The sequence below is a fragment of the Lemur catta genome, chromosome 3, assembly GCF_020740605.2.
Source record: "Lemur catta isolate mLemCat1 chromosome 3, mLemCat1.pri, whole genome shotgun sequence".
NCBI classification, from domain to species: Eukaryota; Metazoa; Chordata; class Mammalia; order Primates; family Lemuridae; genus Lemur; species Lemur catta.
In genome coordinates, this window is record NC_059130.1 from 88,561,456 (window position 1) to 88,580,009 (window position 18,554).

General features: G+C 39.1%; 1 protein-coding gene across 1 annotated transcript; it reads right to left on the minus strand.

Annotated features, from left to right (window-relative positions):
- Nucleotides 1-11,616: 11,616 nt before the first annotated feature.
- On the minus strand, nucleotides 11,617-18,352 carry CDKN2C (cyclin dependent kinase inhibitor 2C). Its single transcript, XM_045548069.1, has 3 exons — nucleotides 16,364-18,352; nucleotides 15,796-15,935; nucleotides 11,617-12,349 (listed from the first exon to the last, which is right to left on the minus strand). The coding sequence occupies exons 2-3, from the start codon at nucleotides 15,922-15,924 to the stop codon at nucleotides 11,972-11,974; spliced, it is 507 nt and encodes a 168-aa protein (XP_045404025.1). The 5' UTR covers nucleotides 15,925-15,935; nucleotides 16,364-18,352; the 3' UTR covers nucleotides 11,617-11,971.
- Nucleotides 18,353-18,554: the final 202 nt, after the last annotated feature.

Sequence of the window (18,554 nt, forward strand, 5' to 3'; positions counted from 1 at the left end):
TAAAAGTTTGATAACATTGACCAGTGAAGTCATTTGTGCCTGGAGTTTCTTTTACAGGAGTGTTTTAAACTAAAGAGTTCAATTTCTTTAATAACTATTCAGTTGTTCAGATTTTTATTTCTTCTTCATTCAGTTTTGATACTTTGTTTCCTTTAAAAAGAAATTTGTCCTTTTCATTCAGGTTGTGGAATTTATTGGCATAAATCTGTTCACAATATTTTCCTTTATTTTTTAAAATATCTGTAATGATTAATTTTTGTTTTCTATATTTCTTGACCAATCTAACTAAAAGTTTATAAATCTTATTAACCTTTTCAAAGAACCAGCTCCTGGTTGCTTCTAAGAACAAGGATATTCTCCTACATAATCACAATGCCATTATCTCACCCAAGAAATTTAACAATGTTAGGGACTATGGGAGGGGGAAATGAGGAATGACTTCTAATGGCTATAAAATTCCTTTTAGGGGTGATAAAAATATTCTTTATCTTGGTACTCCAGTATTTTCAAGGTTCATCCATGTTGTAGCATATATTAGTACTTTTCATGACTGCAAATATTCTATTGTTTGGATATATCATATTTTGTTTATCCATTCATCTCTCCATATCAGGTTATACAGCTCTTCCTAAGTTCATTAAATAATAATTTCTCCTCAAAAGACAAGCTTAGTGTGGTGGCATGCACCTGTAATCCCAGCTACTCGGGAGGCTGAGGTGGTAGGCTTGCTTGAACCTAGGAACTGGAGACCATCCTGGGCCTAACCCTCAGTACCTGTGAATGTACCTGCAAATAGTGTCTTGGCAGAGATGACCAAGTTAAGATGAGGTCATTAAGGTGGGCCCTGATCCAATATGACGGGTGTCCTTATAAATAGGGGAAATTTGGGCACAGAGGAAAACACATAGAGGAATGACAATGTGAAGGCGCAGGGACAACAACATCTACAAGCCACGGAAAGCCTGAAGCTATCAGAAGCTAAGAAAAAGGAATGGAACAGATCCCCCTTACAGCTCTCAGAAGGAACCAATCCTATAGACACCTTGATTTTAGACTTCCAGGCTCCAGAACTGTGAAACAATAAATTTCTGTTGTTTAGGGCGCTGAGTTTGTAGTATATTTTTATGGCAGCCCCAGGACAGTAATACACCAGGGATCAGTAGATGCCTCCTAGAACAGCTGGCATCAGACTCACTTTCCCTCATTTGTGGTCTCTGTAGATTTCTTTTACTTCCTTACTAATACTACTCTACATTCCAAAATATGTTTAAAAAAATATTTTATCCAGCAATTTATTTGTCTTCTGGGAATATTTTTTAAGGATATTTAGTCTTCATTTTGTTGGAAATGGAAGTCTGCTTGATTCTTGAAGGATACCTTTCTGAAAATGGAGTGGTTTTTCTCAGGTAGTTGTCATTACTTCCCAAGTCGAATTTATTATTTCTTTTGTGCCTTAATTGTGCCTAATATTCTGTTATACTCTGTACATGACATTTTATTCCTCACAAAATTGCTTGCTCCTTGAAGATTGGGATGGTGTCTTACTCACCTTTCTTTACTGAGTACATAGAACAATGCCTCACATATAATAAGCATTTAATAAATGTGTTTATTAAATACGTTCAGTATTTAAACTGAATGTGCTTGTATATTGATCAGATGCATAGGTATGTAAAGTTGCTTGGAGTGATAGCTTTAAGTCTTAATTTAAAATTTGCATTTTTAATTTGCAAATGCCTTTGTTACTCAGGGTCATGGTCATCTAGGAGGGATTTTTTTTTCTTTCTGACTAATATGATTAAATCTAAGCCTCAGGTAACCTCTTGGTTTTTGGCCTTTCAAGTTTCCTATATTAGAGTTTGAAGTGACTTATTAATAAATATTATTTATAATTATTACAACCCTGTAAATATTATTATGCTCATTTTACAAATGAGAAAAGTAAAGGTCAGAAAGGTTAAGGTGCCTATTCCAAGGTGAGATGCATAGTAAGTACCAGAGTTAGAAATACAGTTTATTTGGCTCTACAGCTATTCACTGTCCTACACTGACTATTTATTATGGATCTCATTTTGTAAGGATTATGATATTCCTTGATAGTTTTCTATTCCTATTTGATCCAGAGTATCATATTCATTTGTTCCAAAATAATGAAAGATGTCTTTCCAAATACCTGCTTATGTATGCTTTTTATAATATATTTTCTGTCAATGCAGTCACTTTCCATTATTCACTTGATATATTTGTTAGATATAAACATCGTCAGAGGTTATATGCTAGAAAAACAATTGTTATTTTGAGGTAGCTTTTCCTTTTTATTCTCAGTAATGAAAGTTTTCCAATGTAGGATATTTAAATCCATACCATTAGCCTTCTAATAAGATTTTCCCTAATAAGGGTGCTTTTTGGTGCAATCTATACCACACACTACACTTGCTTATATCTTGCTTAGTTTCCAGTTGCTGTTGTATGCCATATGTACACTTTATTTACCCAAATAGTTTTTAAGTTCCTTGAGGTCAAGGATGCATTTTCTGTTACTTTGTATTCCCATAATAATAGCTGCCATTTATTAAAGACTCACTGACTACCAGGAAATTTGCATACATTTCATTTATTTACAATAACATGGCAAATTAGGTATTATTACCCCCATTTTACAGATGTGGAAAGCCTCAGATGTAATTAGTCCCAAGATTGTAAACCTATTAAGTGACCGTAATGATGGGTGCTTAATATGTGATTGTTGAGTTGACTGATTTGTGGTAATTTTCCTGAAAGATCTTTTCATCTGGCCATAATGCAGTAGAAAAGACACCCAGTTTGTATCCTTATGCTATAAATTATCAGCCTATGACCACGGAGAAGTTATTCAACATCATCAAATCTGAGTTTTCTGATTTGTAAAATGGGATAGTAAAGTCCAATCCATGAAGGGGTTATGAATATTAAACTAGGTAATACAGATGCAAAATAAATATTGATTTATTAATGTGCTTGATTATGTGTTTCTTTTCTCTCACTGAAATGTAGGCTTAATGAACAAGTGAATAAAGAAGTACCAAAAAGAAAAGAAAAGACATTTATCAAAATACCTCCTATTTTCTTTGTATACATGTGATTTAATAGCCTACAAATTTTATGAATAAATTCAATATAATATTATTTAGGATTTTATTGAGTCCTTTTTATATGCTAACATATTCATAACTACATTAAAACATCTTCAGAGAATACTCTCAGATCAATTACTATCACACTTCCTAAATAAACAGAGACCACTTGTTTTTAGGATGTTCATATCCCTTTCCTAAATATTTAGGATTTTATTTCTTACAATATTGTGTAAGAGATTAGTCATCTTTTAATCTAATGGAAAGATATTTAAATATTTTTTACCACTCCTTTCCCCCAAATTAATAGATGATTTTTGTGTGAGACAATTTTTGTGTCAGTTGATTTAATATCATTGTTGTTCTGTGGCTTGAATTTTATATCTAATGTTTTGATCTTATTTCTCTTTAGTATGTTGTGTTGCTGAGTAAAGAAACCTCACAATGGCCATATGCTGTTCTTGTTTAAATTCTGTATATTTAAACTCGAAACAATGATATAAAATATTACTGTAGAAATGATAAGTAATCTTATATTGATCCTAAACATAATTTCTCTAAAAGACAAAAAAGTGCTACTAAAAATTCCTAGATCTTCATCCTGGTAATTTGAAACAGAGTATTTTCCTTAAAAAGCACTGACCAAATTATTTTATCTTGGTAAGCCAGAAATTCTATTTGCTGATCTTAGGTGCAAGATTTTTCAATAAGATCCTATGAACTAACAAGTATTTGGGGGGTACGTTTTAAAAATGAGAATATAAATAAGTTAATATGTATTGTTGTTTATAGATAATAGTCATGTTTGAAGACCTGTACATTTTAAATCTTTAAAACGTGATAAATAAGCCCTTTTCAAAGAAATTGAAAGCAATCATTGATCTTTGGCTGATGTTATTATGTACAATTCTCTATTATATTGCCACATTAATATTTTCCCTACGACATCTGTGATGTCCTTGTGGACTAAAAAAAATATACATATATATATATATTCCTTCTTTTAACAGTCTTTGTATAGCGTTATTTGCTTTACCAGTAGGTACATGGTATATTTAAAAAACTGTAGGCAGTTTATACTAGCTCAGAGCCATTTTGACTAGTCTTGAGCAAATTAGCCAGCATTGTCAGTTCAGTGCTCTCTTCCATGTGGCCCTACTCCGGCTTCACATTGAACAGCCCCTCAGTCTAGTCCAGATGTCCAACTGTATCCACTCACTCTTTCAGAATGGTGCTGAGCTTGCTATTTTGGGATAGAATATGTATCTGTTGTTTGTAAGTAAAACATATTATATATGTAATTTGTACATATGACTATAAGTAGTGTTTTTTCTAGTTACATGTTTATAAAGCATTATCTAAGTGGAAATGTTAGAAAATATCACAGGAAACTGGAAAATTAATTAAAGACAATTAATTACAGAAAATTACTTTATTTGTATTTACCATTGTGATATAATGGAAAAATTGTTTTTGGTCTTGTTTGCCCTGCTTTTGGATTCTTGGGCAAATATCTTTTACTAGTCTTGTTTTGTCCTTGCTTTTGAATTCTTTAGCAAATTACCTATTATGTAATTAAGATTAAATTAACCTACAGGCATGGCTATCTAAAACATTTAAAATATCCATTCTTCCTCTTGTCACTGCCACAATTCTATTTCTGATATTTGAAATTTCCAAATTGTGGATGTTAAGTGGCTTTTAAAAATATATTAGCCCTATTACAAGAATTTGAGATAATAATTAGGTAGAACTAGGACCTGCATCAGTGTTTTCGGTTCTAAGTTTTTAATTTATATCTTTCCCAGGACCATTAATGAAAATGATCTTACCTATATCTAAAAAATTGTCAGCATATATTTCTTTAGTAGATCATAATTTAACATCTTAATAGTATTGTGAAGTAAATTGGTAGTATTTGTTCAAAATATTCATTTCCTTAGTACTAAATATTAGTAAGCAATATCTCAACATACACACATATACATAAAGATAATTATATATAAAAGGACCAAAAAGTATTATTTTGATTACCTGCATAGTATCAACTATATACTTATGGATAACCATAGAAAACTTTGGTCTATGTGCCAAATGTAAAATATAATTAAGAAATTACAAAAGCTACAATTAAAATATATAATTTACCAGTAGGAATAATTTATTTTTAAAAACTTGCTTTGGATTTGATATCATAGTCATCTCTTCATATTTTTCTTTAAATATTAACAATTTAACTTTTTATTAGTTAAAATAATTAGCCTTATTTTAATAAGGCAAATTAAAATACATTAAATTATTTTCTGAAGACCAGAAATTAAATTTAAGATTTTCTAGATCTTAATTCTATGCTGGAAATCTTAGCATGTGTCAAAATATTAAATATTTTTAACATTTCAACTTATTTATATTCTGAACATAAACACACAATGGCTATAACCTAATGTACAACTTTTTTCACTTTATTTTAAATAAAATGCAGACTGAATGCTTTTTCACTCATAGGCCTATGATAAATTTGAATTAATGGGGATAATAACTACTTTTTAGCATCACTAAATATGACTTTAAAAGTTGAAGCAATGTTGGTGAATAGGTAAATAGATGGCTGAGGAAGTGGGAATAAAGGAAAATTGGAAACCTCTATCTACATGCTATTTTTGTTCCTCACCTAAAATGTGGAAGAAAAAAAATAGAAAAAGTTAAAAAAAAATAAAAAGGATGAGAGACAACCAAAACTATAGGTGACAGTATAATGAAATACTTTTTAAAAACTACTGTTTTTATTACATTTTGAAAAAGAGTCTCTGGAGTGGATCAATTATTTTGATATCTCATGATTATTATATAATATCTTTCACAGTTAAAAAGCATACCTCAATACACACTATTGCCTATGTGAATATTGACATGGAGAATATTATACTGTTAATCATCAAGTGCTGCTTAATTTAATAATCTGATCTCATTTATTCTTCTAATACATGAGTATTTTTATTTCATCTTGAATCATCACCACACTGTAGTATTACTGGTTTGCAAATTAATTGTTCTAGGCCTTTAAAATGTTAATATTCATTCATATCTCTTTTAAACTTGGACAAAAGAAGAAATAAATGTTCATTTTTAAATGGCCTGTATAGGTTTGGTCTGAAGTGCTTGAATTAGCAGAATGGGCATCAGAATGCTGCTGTATCATTGAGGACAGTCACTTTTTAATAAAAATATCTGAAGGAGAAAACTATGGAACAAGAATTCCCAAAATGTACAATAGTTCGAAAATATTAGAAAAGAAGATACTGTTATATTGTGCACAAAATAACCAAATTAAGGCCAGTAAGTTATTTTTTATTTTAGGAAATCATATTTCCAAAGCAGAAATTTTAAAGTCAGAACAGACTTTACCAACAAGTTACACACATTGTACACTGAGAAGGAACAGGGGAATAGACTGTATTTTAATAAGGTATGATAATTTGGTTACATTTCTAAATTAAAAATTCATCATTAAAAGATGTTGGGAGTTTTCCTCTATCTGTGAACTTTTATTATTCATATAGCACATCTGAAAATCTAAAGCATATAAAGAAAATAAATTTGGGTCAACATGATACTACTTTATATGGTCAAGATAAAGTATCAGGTTTTTTTCTAAGTAACTACTGATGAAATTTCTATCTCCAAAAATTTCTAGGAAGATTTTTGAATTTTTCACACATCAGTTCCAGAAACTGTCCCATTATTTTCACGTTAAAAGACAATATCACTTTAATTATACCAATTAAATGCGTTTGAAGTCCTGGTAAATTATTTCTTTCACAGCATTGGTTGTATGTAGGATTTCTTCTTAGTGCCCAAAAGAAATGACGTGTAGTTGGATAAAGATTAGTGGTTTTTTACTTCCTCCCCAAAAGAGTTGATGTTTTTGGCTGTGTGTGTGTGTGTGTGTGTGTGTGTGTGTGTGTGTGTGTGTGTTTGGAGGGGGGAGATGTGAGGGAAGAGAAAAAGGCTGAATATCGAATTATTGAATAGGCCTAAACTAAAATTCTTCCTTGACCGATGAGGACGGGGGCTGGGAGAGAGAGGTGAGCTGGAACAATTGAAGTGTAATAATATGTCTGTGTAGTTTCTGAAAATGTACAAACTGTCCTCCTGTCCCCGGTCCCTCTCCTCGTATGTGCTGGTACCTCTGGACGGTTCAGAAGCCATTTTAGTACTCAGGAAGCAAAATATGTGAGTTCCACTTGTGCTTTTGCAGGTGCTGTGGTGGCAAGGATAACCTTTGCTCACTTGCCAGGTGTGTTACCATGCTGTTATTTAATGTCTTTGAGGATTAAAGACAGCACTGAAAATTCCAAACCCACATCCTAACACCTGAAGCTCGCACAGTGTTTCTATAGCAAATGGCAAAACATTTCACTGGAACCTTAATTTGCCAATTCTATATCCAGATCTGGGAAGTTTTTATTCTTTTAAGGCATTGCTGATGATCCATACAGTACTCGATTTTTGGAAACTATTCCGGATTGAAAAAACAAGACTCCTTCTAGACGTTTTGCGCACCCCAGCCCTGCCATTCTCGGTGTTTCAGGCTGAGGGGCTTCAGAATTGAAAGTGCATTTTCAGTCCTGGACGTCTAATAATTTATGGGGAGAAAGGCAAAACCATAGGGCAACTCCGAATAGTCCAAGGGGCTAAGAAGCCAGAGAGGCATTTGCCTCTTCGCAGTTGGACGCGAGGCTCAGCGCCCGGCTGTCCTCAGCTGTCATGCGGGGGAGGGGAAGGGAGTGCGGGCTTTGACTTGGGGCACTGAGTTGCACCAGCCGCCCAGCTGTGTCCCGCCGCCAGCTCACCTCCGCAGAGAGCTAGACACTCACCGGCCCGCTTGCCCCTGCTCCCACGCTGCCCTCAAACCCCAGTCCTCAAGCACAGGTCGCCGGAGCCATCCAGTGGGATGGCTGCCGCCTCCTCGGGGACTGCTGCCTGAGGGCCAGGACCGGGGCGGGGGGGCGCTGGACGCCGGGGTAACCCGCAGCTCCCGGGGCGCTGCGGCGGCGGCCGGGAGGCGCCGGAGCCCGCTCCCCCTCCCCGCCCCCAGCTCCCGCCTCCTGCCCGCTGCGCCGCGCGCCAGCTCGCCCCAGCCGGCTGGCGCGGCAGCGCACACACTCACTCCGAGGGCGCCTCCAAGGTTACCCGCGGGGTGGGGGCTGGGGCCGGCTCCGGCCACTGTCCTCCTCCGCTGCTTTCCTATCGCCGCAGCCCTTCTGCCGTTCCTGGGCCACCAGGATCCAAGCCCCAAAGCAGAAGACGCTCCAAAGTCCGGAGAGGGAAGTCAAGCTGGGAGGCAGGCAGGCGTCTGGGCTGGGGGCAGCCTTAGTTGGCTCCCGGTGCCGGGACAGCCGGGTCAGGCGAGGTCGCGGCAGGAGGGGGCTGTGGCTCCGGCGGGCGCGCTCTGTGCCCGGCTAGCTGGGCCGGGGGCAGTGCGCGGGGGCTGCAGGCAGCACCGAGGCGCCCCAGGCGCCCCGGGCCGGTAGGGGGGCAGAGACAAGAGGGCGGCCAAACCTGCCGAGGAAACTAACTAAATAAAAGGAGACTGTTATTTAAGGCGCGGAAATTTGAAATATTTGGACAGGAAGAGAAAAGAAAAGAAACTTTAGAGAGGGAGGGGAAAAAAACGCGAGCTAACGGTTTTGAAGCGTCCCCACCCCCACCCCGGGCCGTTCTGCGCGCCCTGAGGGAGCTCTGGGCTCCGGCTTCCTCACTAGGACTTTGGGGGCCGGAGCTGGAGTCTAGTGAAAGAGTTTCAAAGGGACAAAAAGGATGTCTTCGCAGACCCTCCGTAGAGAGCTTAGGTTTGCTATGTGCAGAGCTTTACCCCGGGTCTCAGGCGTGAAGTTTGTCTCCTGCCTGTCACTAGGTTTCTGCGTGGATCTGTTTTCATGGAACTGCCGCGTAAAAGCAATAAGGTCTCCTGAGACCAAGACAGGGACTCCCCCCCCCCCCGCCCCGCGCGCCTTTTGACGAAGATTGCTCAGGGTAGTCAGGAAGGCTGCGAGGACGACCCTTTCTTGCTCCAGCACTGTGATCTTCCAGCGCTTCTGGATTATTCTACCCCCGGTAAAAGCCGAAAGCACCTTTTTGGGAGCTGAGATTTCGAAACCAGTCCTGACCCACGGATTCCACAACGTTCATTTGATCAACAGGACAAGGGAAATTTGTCATATTACCAAGTGACTTGCTTTCCCATGACAGAATACTTTATCTATATATTAATTAGTCACCCGGTGTGTGTGTGTACATGAACTCATCACATCCATTGCGAGATGCATAATGTTTATCAGAAAACTATTAATTCACTACCGAAATATGATAGAAGATACTGTGCGTAGTGGTTCAAGGGCCAGAACATGAACTGAGGTCCTGTTAGTGCCTCCCCTCACCCCAGGTGTAAGCTTGGCTTCAGCTTACTGGCGAAAGGCTGAGCCTGTGTTTCCCGAAGTGGATGCTGTCGCAGTGAAGAACTGAATTTGAGAGCACATCTCTGCTTGGTATCCTCCATCCTTACTATAGCGTCTTCCCCTGGGGCTCAGGGAACTCTGTTAACTAGCACTTGCACCCCACTCTGCATCTGAGTAAGTTTAGACTCCTCCCCACCTCAGTTCGCTGCAAATTAGACTCCATTACACTCAGCAGCATCGTTTCTTCCATCCTATACATTTCGGCATATTCAAGAGTCTTATTGAATATTGTCGAGGTTTTTGAGAGATTGAATAATGGCTTTTCATATTTCCTAGAGGGGACCACACAACTCATTTCTAAAATACTTAGATTAGCAAAGCTACTTCCTGCGGAGAGCCAGAGTAATGTGGCAATGTTTTAAAGCCTAGCAAATTTTAGGCTGATGAAAAGATAGACCTTTCTCTCCGCCCCCCCGTTGTGCTACGACCACCCGAGAACAAAGCAATTGCAGTTCTTCTCTTTCGCTTATGAAATCTTTAAAGGGAAGTTTTACTTTATGAAATAAAGTAAATGCGGAGACATGCTGGATACTGTCAAGTCCATTAAACTGGATTTTAAATTCAGAAATGTCTATCTTTACAGTTGCAACTTATAGGAAGGGTTGTTTTCATTGCTTTCAGTAAGTGTTGTATTTAAAAACTATTCAGCTAAGGTAGTATATTTTGCATATTGACTCTTTTAAAATACAAAATACTTTTTTCTTCAAAACCATCTCAATTACTACTTCTTTGTTTTTAAAAAAGTGTTTTAAGTTTAATTTTATGTTACCATAAAAATTTATTTAGTAACTTGTGGTTAAAGATGACAGAAGTCAAAATCTTGTTGCACTTAGAGATTGTGAATTTTAGTGCAAAATGAAAAGGTTTAAACTTTTCCTCCTATATTCTTTTATACTATCATGAAAGATAAATTATTGAAAACCACTGCTTGCAACCATTCCAATCCTTCTTAGGGCAGGCTTCAGAACCATGTCCTTCAATAAACCTTGAAGTATTTTGTTCTTTTTGGAGCAAGGGTGGAGAGCTTATGAAGGAGAAGGAGGGAACCCACACATAAAACATCTTTGATCATGTGGGAGATGATGAATAAAGTATTTATAAATTTAGATAATCTTTAACTAAAATGACAGAGTTAGTAGTAGATGCTGAAAAATCCTCTTAGAAATTAGATATTTCTATTTCCTTCAAAAAAGTTTTTTTTTTATTTTTAGCTAAACATGTTCCTAAAAAGATTTTATACTTCTTTACTAAAAAGTTTTCAGGAAATTAAGTACCATATGTGGGAGTGGCTTACTTATTATTGTATAAGTTATTACATTTATTGTTCTGCAGACCATAAAATAGTTATGGCCTTTATATATAATTTTTACATTTTTTTCCTTGCTGAGTTTTTCACCCCCTAAAAGTTGGTATTGCATTTTATTTAATACTTAAACATTTTATAATTTTACATTTCTGGCATTTGGAGAGAAAAAGTCAATATTATACCTAGTGTACTTATATTATCATTTTGGGAAGTGTATTATTTAACCAATTGTTTCATTTTGTGATTAAAAATCAATTAATGGGAAGCACTTTTAAGGTGGCATTTTCTTTTAAACGGGCCTTTAGAGCTAACATTAATTTGTTTTCAGATTGCTACTTCTGAAACCTGTCCTTCAACTATTTGACTTAACTTTGCGAAAAAGGGAAGACTGAACATTAGGAGAAGTTCGCACTGAAATAATTTCAGGTTGATCTTCAAAAAATGTCCTTATTCTGTTTTAAAGCAGAAATAACTAGGCACCAAGTAAAATCTGAGGTGGGGAATATGGGGACAGGAAGAAAAGAATAACTGAATCATAAAAAGAATATGTCTAGTTTTCCATTTGGTCTACTTTTTCCAATGTCAAGGCTTAAAACATTAATGAACTTTTAATACAGTTCTCTTTAGGAAGTGGCAAGTTGTCTGTGTGTTATAGAGTGAAAATCACAGAAAAACGTTGTCCTGTTTTGAAAAAGTGTTTTAATTAGGCAAAAGAAACATCAGGACAAAGCATTTTAAAAACAAACTTTCCAAGTTGAATATTGAGATTGGCAAAGCGGGAAGCAAGGAAAGATAAAATATTCAGAAGAAAGCCAAAGCTATTTGCAATTACACGTTAGAAGTCAGGATTTTGCAGGTGAAAAAGATGTTGCTTAAATACATGTGTAAGATTTTCACTTATGCAATTTCAGAAGATTTAACTAGCTGCTTAAAATATGACAAAACTGTATTTTAACAAACGATATTAAAATAGTCATAAAAGCCACCCAATTAACTAGCAAAGTAAAGACAATGTGGGAAAGCCCTCCCCACATTCATTGCAGATTCGAGGGTCCCCCTGCCCCGTTTGCCTGCATCAGGTTAATGACCTCGTTCCTCCCGTAGAGCCTGGCCAAATCGCAGGCGGTGTCCCCCTTATGGTTCCGATGTCCCACATTGCTGGCCGTGTGCTTCACCAGGAACTCCACCACTGGGAGGTGGCCTTCTTTGGCAGCCAAGTGCAAGGGCAGGTTCCCTTCATTATCCTCGATGTTAACATCAGCTTTAAACTCCAGCAAAGTCTGTAAAGTGTCCAGGAAACCTGCTCTGGCTGCATCGTGAATGACAGCGAAACCAGTTCGGTCTTTCAAATCGGGATTAGCACCTCTAAGTAGTAGTCTCCTGGCAATCTCAGGATTTCCAAGTTTCATAACCTAGAAAAGAAGTAAAAATGGTAGAATCCTTCAAGTGCTCATGCTACAGAAATATTTTAAAATATCTATCTGCCCTTCTATTTATGTAACTATTTATTTTTGATGGAGTGCTTGGGGAAGACTCATAGGATGGAGTTTGAAGGGCTGAGCTGCAGAAAAGCGCTAGTAGGTGAACGTGGAATAAAACTTCTAAAAATTGAGCTTCTATGATGGAATATCTTAAATGGGCCCCAAAGTAGGATAAATTGATCAATAGAACAGAATTTGTGCAACTTGAATAAAATTCACTGATAATTCAGTTTTCTATCTCCCATGAAGAGTTATAAAGTTTTATGAATTTACTAAAATAAAAGAAATGGAATTTGGGATTTAAATGAGAGTCTCCTTTTGTTTGCTTGTTCATACTCATAAAATGTGCCTTGGGTATTAATTCTAGAAAATCAAATGTGATTAAAATTTATTTTCTAAATAGGTACTGAAAGCAAATAAGGATGGTGAGTTTCTCTAAACCCTAAAACAAGTGTTTCAACACATCTGAATCTATCACCTAGTGTAAAAATTATCTGTTAAATGATATTTTCTGATACTTTCTTAAATGATTAATTTTTACAAGTTCCTACCAAATAGATATAGTACCAAATTTCCAAGCCTTTCATTAAAATATTTTTTCTTTGCAAGTTATTTAATATTGGTCACTAGTGTACTCAGTGCTTAGAGTCTTTCATTTCAAATTACAAAATGTTACTGATTATTAAGGTGTTAAATAAGCAACAGTGTTCTACATTGCTTATGATATCAATTTATGTAAAACTAAGTTCCTGATATGCCTTGTAGTAGATAGGAAATGATTATATGGCAACTGTTCTTGAAAAGAATGAAATGGTCATCCTACTATATTATCTACTATTTCTCAAAGTTCTCGCTAGCCTCCTTATTTTTAAGTGATCAAAAGAAGTAAAAATTAGACATTTAATGAGTGTTTTGGGACTCAGACAGCCTTGTCTTGTGGTTTGAGCCCACTTAGTAATCAACTGGTGATCCCATCTTATTTCCTTTTGCAGTTATCATCAAGCATTTAGGAATAGTTATTTGTAAACTGCCAACATTTTAAAAGTACAATGTGGTATTAACATTTGCTATCAACAGACAAATAATTCATATCACAAAACACTTATCTGCTGTTATTTGAATATATTTCACTCTAATAAGAGGTCATTAACAGTATCTCATAATTATAAAATATCTTGTGGAGCAGCATACAAGTATAAAAAATACATAATTTAGTTTAAAAAATATTACTCTCCTTAACATGCCAGAAATTTTCTGCATTTTAACTGGCTTCATTTATTTTTAGGTATATTCATAATAATCTAAATTTATAATAAATAGATAGCTTACATAATAGATACACTCAGTGTTTATGAAATTAAATGATAATCTATTTGAGAATACAAAGTTGATGTGTTTAACTTATTTTTTGTAAAAATAATCACAAATTAAGTAATATAAAAAATATTTAGAGTGAATAATATTTTGTAAATGCAAACTATATAGATGGCCAAGATATTAAGGATTCCCTACTGAACAAAACCCTATTGACTTTTAGCCCTTCTTTTGGAACAGTGGTAAAAAAAAGATAAATAATTTACTTTTCAAGAACTTCAATGAAATACACTTTTGGTCATTAAAAATTAATATAATCTAATTTTTGCCACAACTGTCTCTAAAGATTTAGTCACATTTAGGGACCGAGAATGAGAAAAATAAAAGACACCTTGGATCTTTGTAAAGCAAACGTACGATTAAGGCCTTTGATATTATCCTGATAGAAAAACTCCACTAGGGAGGAGGAAAAAGCCTTTGCAATTGAGTTAAATAAACATAATTTCAGAAGTAAATTTGCCTTCTTTCACAGAAAATAATAGCAATATTGGAAATGATTTTGAAGAAAGTTCTTTCTGGAGGTATGACATAACTTCAGAGTCAGGATTATGCATACTGAAAATAAGCTTTGAAACTTCTGTTTGTGTGTGTGTGTTTCATTTTATGTACTAGGACTAAGCCACAATAAGTGAGTGTTAGTATCTTGATAAGTATGTTTAATATAAACAAGATTCAGGATTGTATTAAAAATGTTTGTCAAAACTGTTTTTTTATAGTGTTAATCTCCTAGTCTTCCTGTTCGTCAAAAGTCCTGTAAGATCTTATTCTGAACGTGGGTTAAGTGGCTCATTCTTTGTGAGGTTTATATAATCTTTTGAGTTTTCAACAGGAAACTTTTCAGTATATTAAATTTGTGAAATTGCTATCATCACCAAACCTGTTCAAAACTCCTAGAGGGAAAAAAGAAAAAAAAATCATTTCCCTACTTAATCTACCTGAAATAACAAGATAAATAATGTAGTATCTATGCATAAGCTTCCTTAATACTGAAATTTTTGCAAGGCCAGTGTATTCTGATTTAAAATGTACAAACTATATGGATTTCATCTGTTAATAGTATATCTCTTGCCGCTTAAATTTCAAATTCTCACAACCGAAACAAAGCCCTCTAAAAACCCTCTTCCCAACAGGTTTTCAAAAACAACTTCAAGTGTTGCATTTCCACATAAGAATAGCGCATAAGAATGTCATCAGAACTCTGATAAAGCAATTATTTGATACTATTTTGCCATTTTTCTGTTTCTAAGCTTTTCAACTAAATTACGTATAACACTCAGAGGAGGAAAAAAAATTATCAGGTACAATTCTTGGCAGCTGGACGCATGTCAATTGTTTCCTGTAAATCTAATTACTGAAAATTAGAGCATACCACAGCATGATCGCAGAGACAAAAACATTGCAGCTAAGCTCTGATTAGAAAATTCAACTTTTTATTCTTTCCCACTTCTGAATGAGAGGGTGGTATTACATTAACCGTGAAATGTACATCCTGTCCCGGTGCCCAGGCCACCCATTGCAAACGAGGAAAGGTCGTTTGTCAAAACTTGAAGCATTTGAAGGAAAAACACCCTTGCCAGTAGCCAAGAAAATTAACGTTAAAGTCAATTATTGGGGGCAAAGTACGTGAAACCACTAATAGCAGTGTATTTACTTCAAATAATCATAATAATGTGTTTACAGAGCTGCCTTAGAAAACAAAACAAAACAAACCTCGGCGCTACAATGACTACTTTAAAATCCCCACCGTCACAAAAACATTCCAAAAATTAAGAGCAAACCTGGAACTCACTTGATATTGAGGATGTTATTGGATTTGACGAATTTGTTCAAAGTACGTCATTTTGGGGAGTTGGGTCCACTTAAAGATATAAAATATGGCAACCAACTAGGTTTAAAAACAGTGAAATTTTGTGCCACTGAAAGATTAAAAGCTGTCATTTTAGAAACCCGGGTCACGTAGGCAACATTACTGACCTGTTTTCCCCACCTCTCTGAATACCAACCTGCAGCGCAGTCCTTCCAAATCCATTTTGTGCATTGACGTTTACGTTATTTTGCAACAAACTAGTAAGTTGCTCTAGGTCCCCCCTGGCAGCAGCGGACGCCAACTCGTTCCCCCAAGGCTCGGCCATTCTTTAGGGTCCTGACGATCGGGAAAAGATGAATTAGTTGCTTTTCTTTTTCCCCTTTCCTTTGCTCCTAACCAGGCTGCATGATGGCATCGAGGACTGACAGAAGGACTGGGATGGTTAATCTGGAGTAGAGCTTGGTAGTAAATACTAGTAAGATCTGCCTGCCAAAAGCCCGCCCCTCGATTCACACGTGATTATTCAGCAAAACTGAGCCATTGGAGAGGGGCTCCTCTCCTCGCTTTTTAGCTTAACCCCTATGAAGAATTCTAGTGATTCAACAGAAAGACACCGACACACATACATTCCTGGTTAATTATTGTGGACGTAAGATGTAGGCAGACATGTACCTATGCTACAGATCTCAGTGAGGAATGTGTGCGGAGACTTAAGGGACCAGATCAGGGCAGAAAATACCGCGGAAGAAAAGGCATTAACCCACCCTTGTTCACGGTGGTGACTTGAGCCGCATGAGCCAGAACTGCAGGGGTAGGTCCTCGAAGGGGCTCGGTTTCCATCCGTCTCGCCGAAGGGGTAGTCCTGAGTCCTCAGCTGCTGGGAGAACGCCGCGGTGGCTGGATGCTGACGTGCTCCGGGGGAGTTAAAGATGATCGCCAGAGGCAAACGGGAGTAGCAGTTCCGTGGCCCTCAAGTTACAGGTCTTAACGGCTCCCTAGTGCTCTCGGCTTCTCCAGAAGAGCCTTTAGTCACGTCCGGGCCGAGCCCCGGGCTAACGCCGCGCGGGAAGGCTCCGAATCTTGCCCGCCAGGCTGCCGCAGCCCCGCCGAACCTCAGAGGTCGTGGGAGCCGGGCTCGGCGCGCGTTTCCGGAGGTTGCCAGGAGCGTGGCGGGCCCCCAACAAGCCCGTCATGCCGGCCCCACCAGGTCCCGGGACTCCCGGCAGCCTGAGGAAGGAGGAGAGCGATGCGGGAAGCGTCTATGGGGCCCCGGCCGCTGGCGCAGCTCGCGGCAGCATCGCGGCTGCACAGGGCAGCCCTCCCGTAGCTTCCCGCCTACGACCGAGCTAGTTCAGGCTTTTTGATGTAGGCATTCATTGAGCTGCCGCCGCCGCTGTCTTTTCCTTCCTTTCCCGGTTTTCTGGGGGCCGCCGGAGATGGGGAGGTCCTGGGAAGTGCAGGCCAAGGTCTGAGTAGGGGGAGTCGCTACAATTCCAGGGCGCAGCTAGTCCAGCCGCCTTCTCAGCGACAGCCCGGCAGCTTCAGCGCCTGGTGCCACTTCGCCAACCTCTCGCCGTCCCGGGCCTGTGCTGTGCCCCTAGCCTGTGCCGCGGACAGGGCAGCCGCCAGCCAGCTGTGCCCTGACGCCCAGCCTGGCAGCAAAGCTTCTTCCCGAGCCGCAGTGCTCCCAGTGACAGTTGCTTTTGTAGTTGGTCCCCCCAAATCTCGAGTCCCTGCTCCCTTCACCCTTACAGACACTTGCGCGTCTTCCCTCTTTCTGCTCTTTTCCTTTCCTCCCTCACTTGCTTCTTTTTTCGCTGAAACAATTGCTGCTTCTGTTGCCTCTCAGAGACGGTGCCGGTTTCTCTCCCTTTTTTCCGACCTCATCAGCTTTTTTTGAAAAGAAAAAAATTGAGCGCTTTTTGAGTTGAAAAACCCGCCCCCATTTTAACGGCAGAGTTTTAAGGAGGCTCGGCGGAGTTACAGCGCCGCGGGAGCGGGAAGGCTGGGCCCGGCCCACGCTCCGCCCTCCGCCCTGCTGGCGCTCTCGCTCGCTGCCTCGCAGGCTCCGCCCCTTCAGCCCTGCTCCCTTCCTCCCGTCTCTTTGCTCCCCGCCTCCTTCCCTCAGTCTCTCGCGCTGGCTCCCGCCCGCCAACCCGGCGGCCAGGCCCCAGCTGGAGCGGGGTTCTGCCCAGCCGAGCCGGGCCTGTCCTCCTTCGGCTGATGGGCGGGCTGGAGTCTGCGACGGGAAACCCCAGGCTGTCCCGAACTCTACTGTTCGGCGCCGGGGTTTGTTAATTAAGACGGCTGTGAAAAGCCGCAGGGCCTCAGAGTCTCAGCCGCTCTGGCTGTAGGAAGGCGGAGAGCGAGCTGGCGCACAGGGAGTCTTCTCCAGTCCTAGCCGGGCAGGTCGGCCTGCCTTCCCGCTCTCCTGCCAGCCTCGGAAAGTTCGAGCGGCCAGGCCTGCGGCTGCCGCTGCCTCCTCTAGGGCGCGCGCACTGTGTAGACTTGGCCTCCCTCGCTGAGCGCCGGGCCTCAGCCTCGCACCTGCCAGCTCAGCGCCGGGGGCTGGGATGGGCAGAGGTGGCCATGGGGGTCCGGGAGAGAACCGGACTGACTATAAGCACAGTGCTCAGAAAAAAGTAAGCCTCGTATAGACTGAACTTTACGAAAACTTATCACATAGTATAGGTAAGAAATCATAACGAACTCTGAAGCCTTTATGTTCCAAGGACTAAGAAACAGAAATATTGCTATTCTTGGAGGAAAGGGAGGGAAAAAAATTGCTTTTAAAGCAAAAATTAAAATAAGCCTTGGAAAGTGTTTTCTAACAAAGCCACTTCTTTGTTGCCGAAGTTCTCTTCCATTACTTAGATATGGCTTGGTTTTGAGGGGGATGGGGTGAGAGGTGGAGAGGGTTTCTAGATGTAAAGGAGTGGTCTCTTTCCTAATCGT

What these genes read in the sequence shown, in the direction of transcription:
- CDKN2C (XM_045548069.1), bottom strand. Translation starts at nt 15,924, where the DNA reads ATGGCCGAGCCTTGGGGGAACGAGTTGGCGTCCGCTGCTGCCAGGGGG. An exon ending in TTGGAAGGACTGCGCTGCAG is followed by an intron (nt 12,350 to 15,795) that starts GTTGGTATTCAG and finishes CTTCTTTTCTAG; the next exon opens with GTTATGAAACTTGGAAATCC.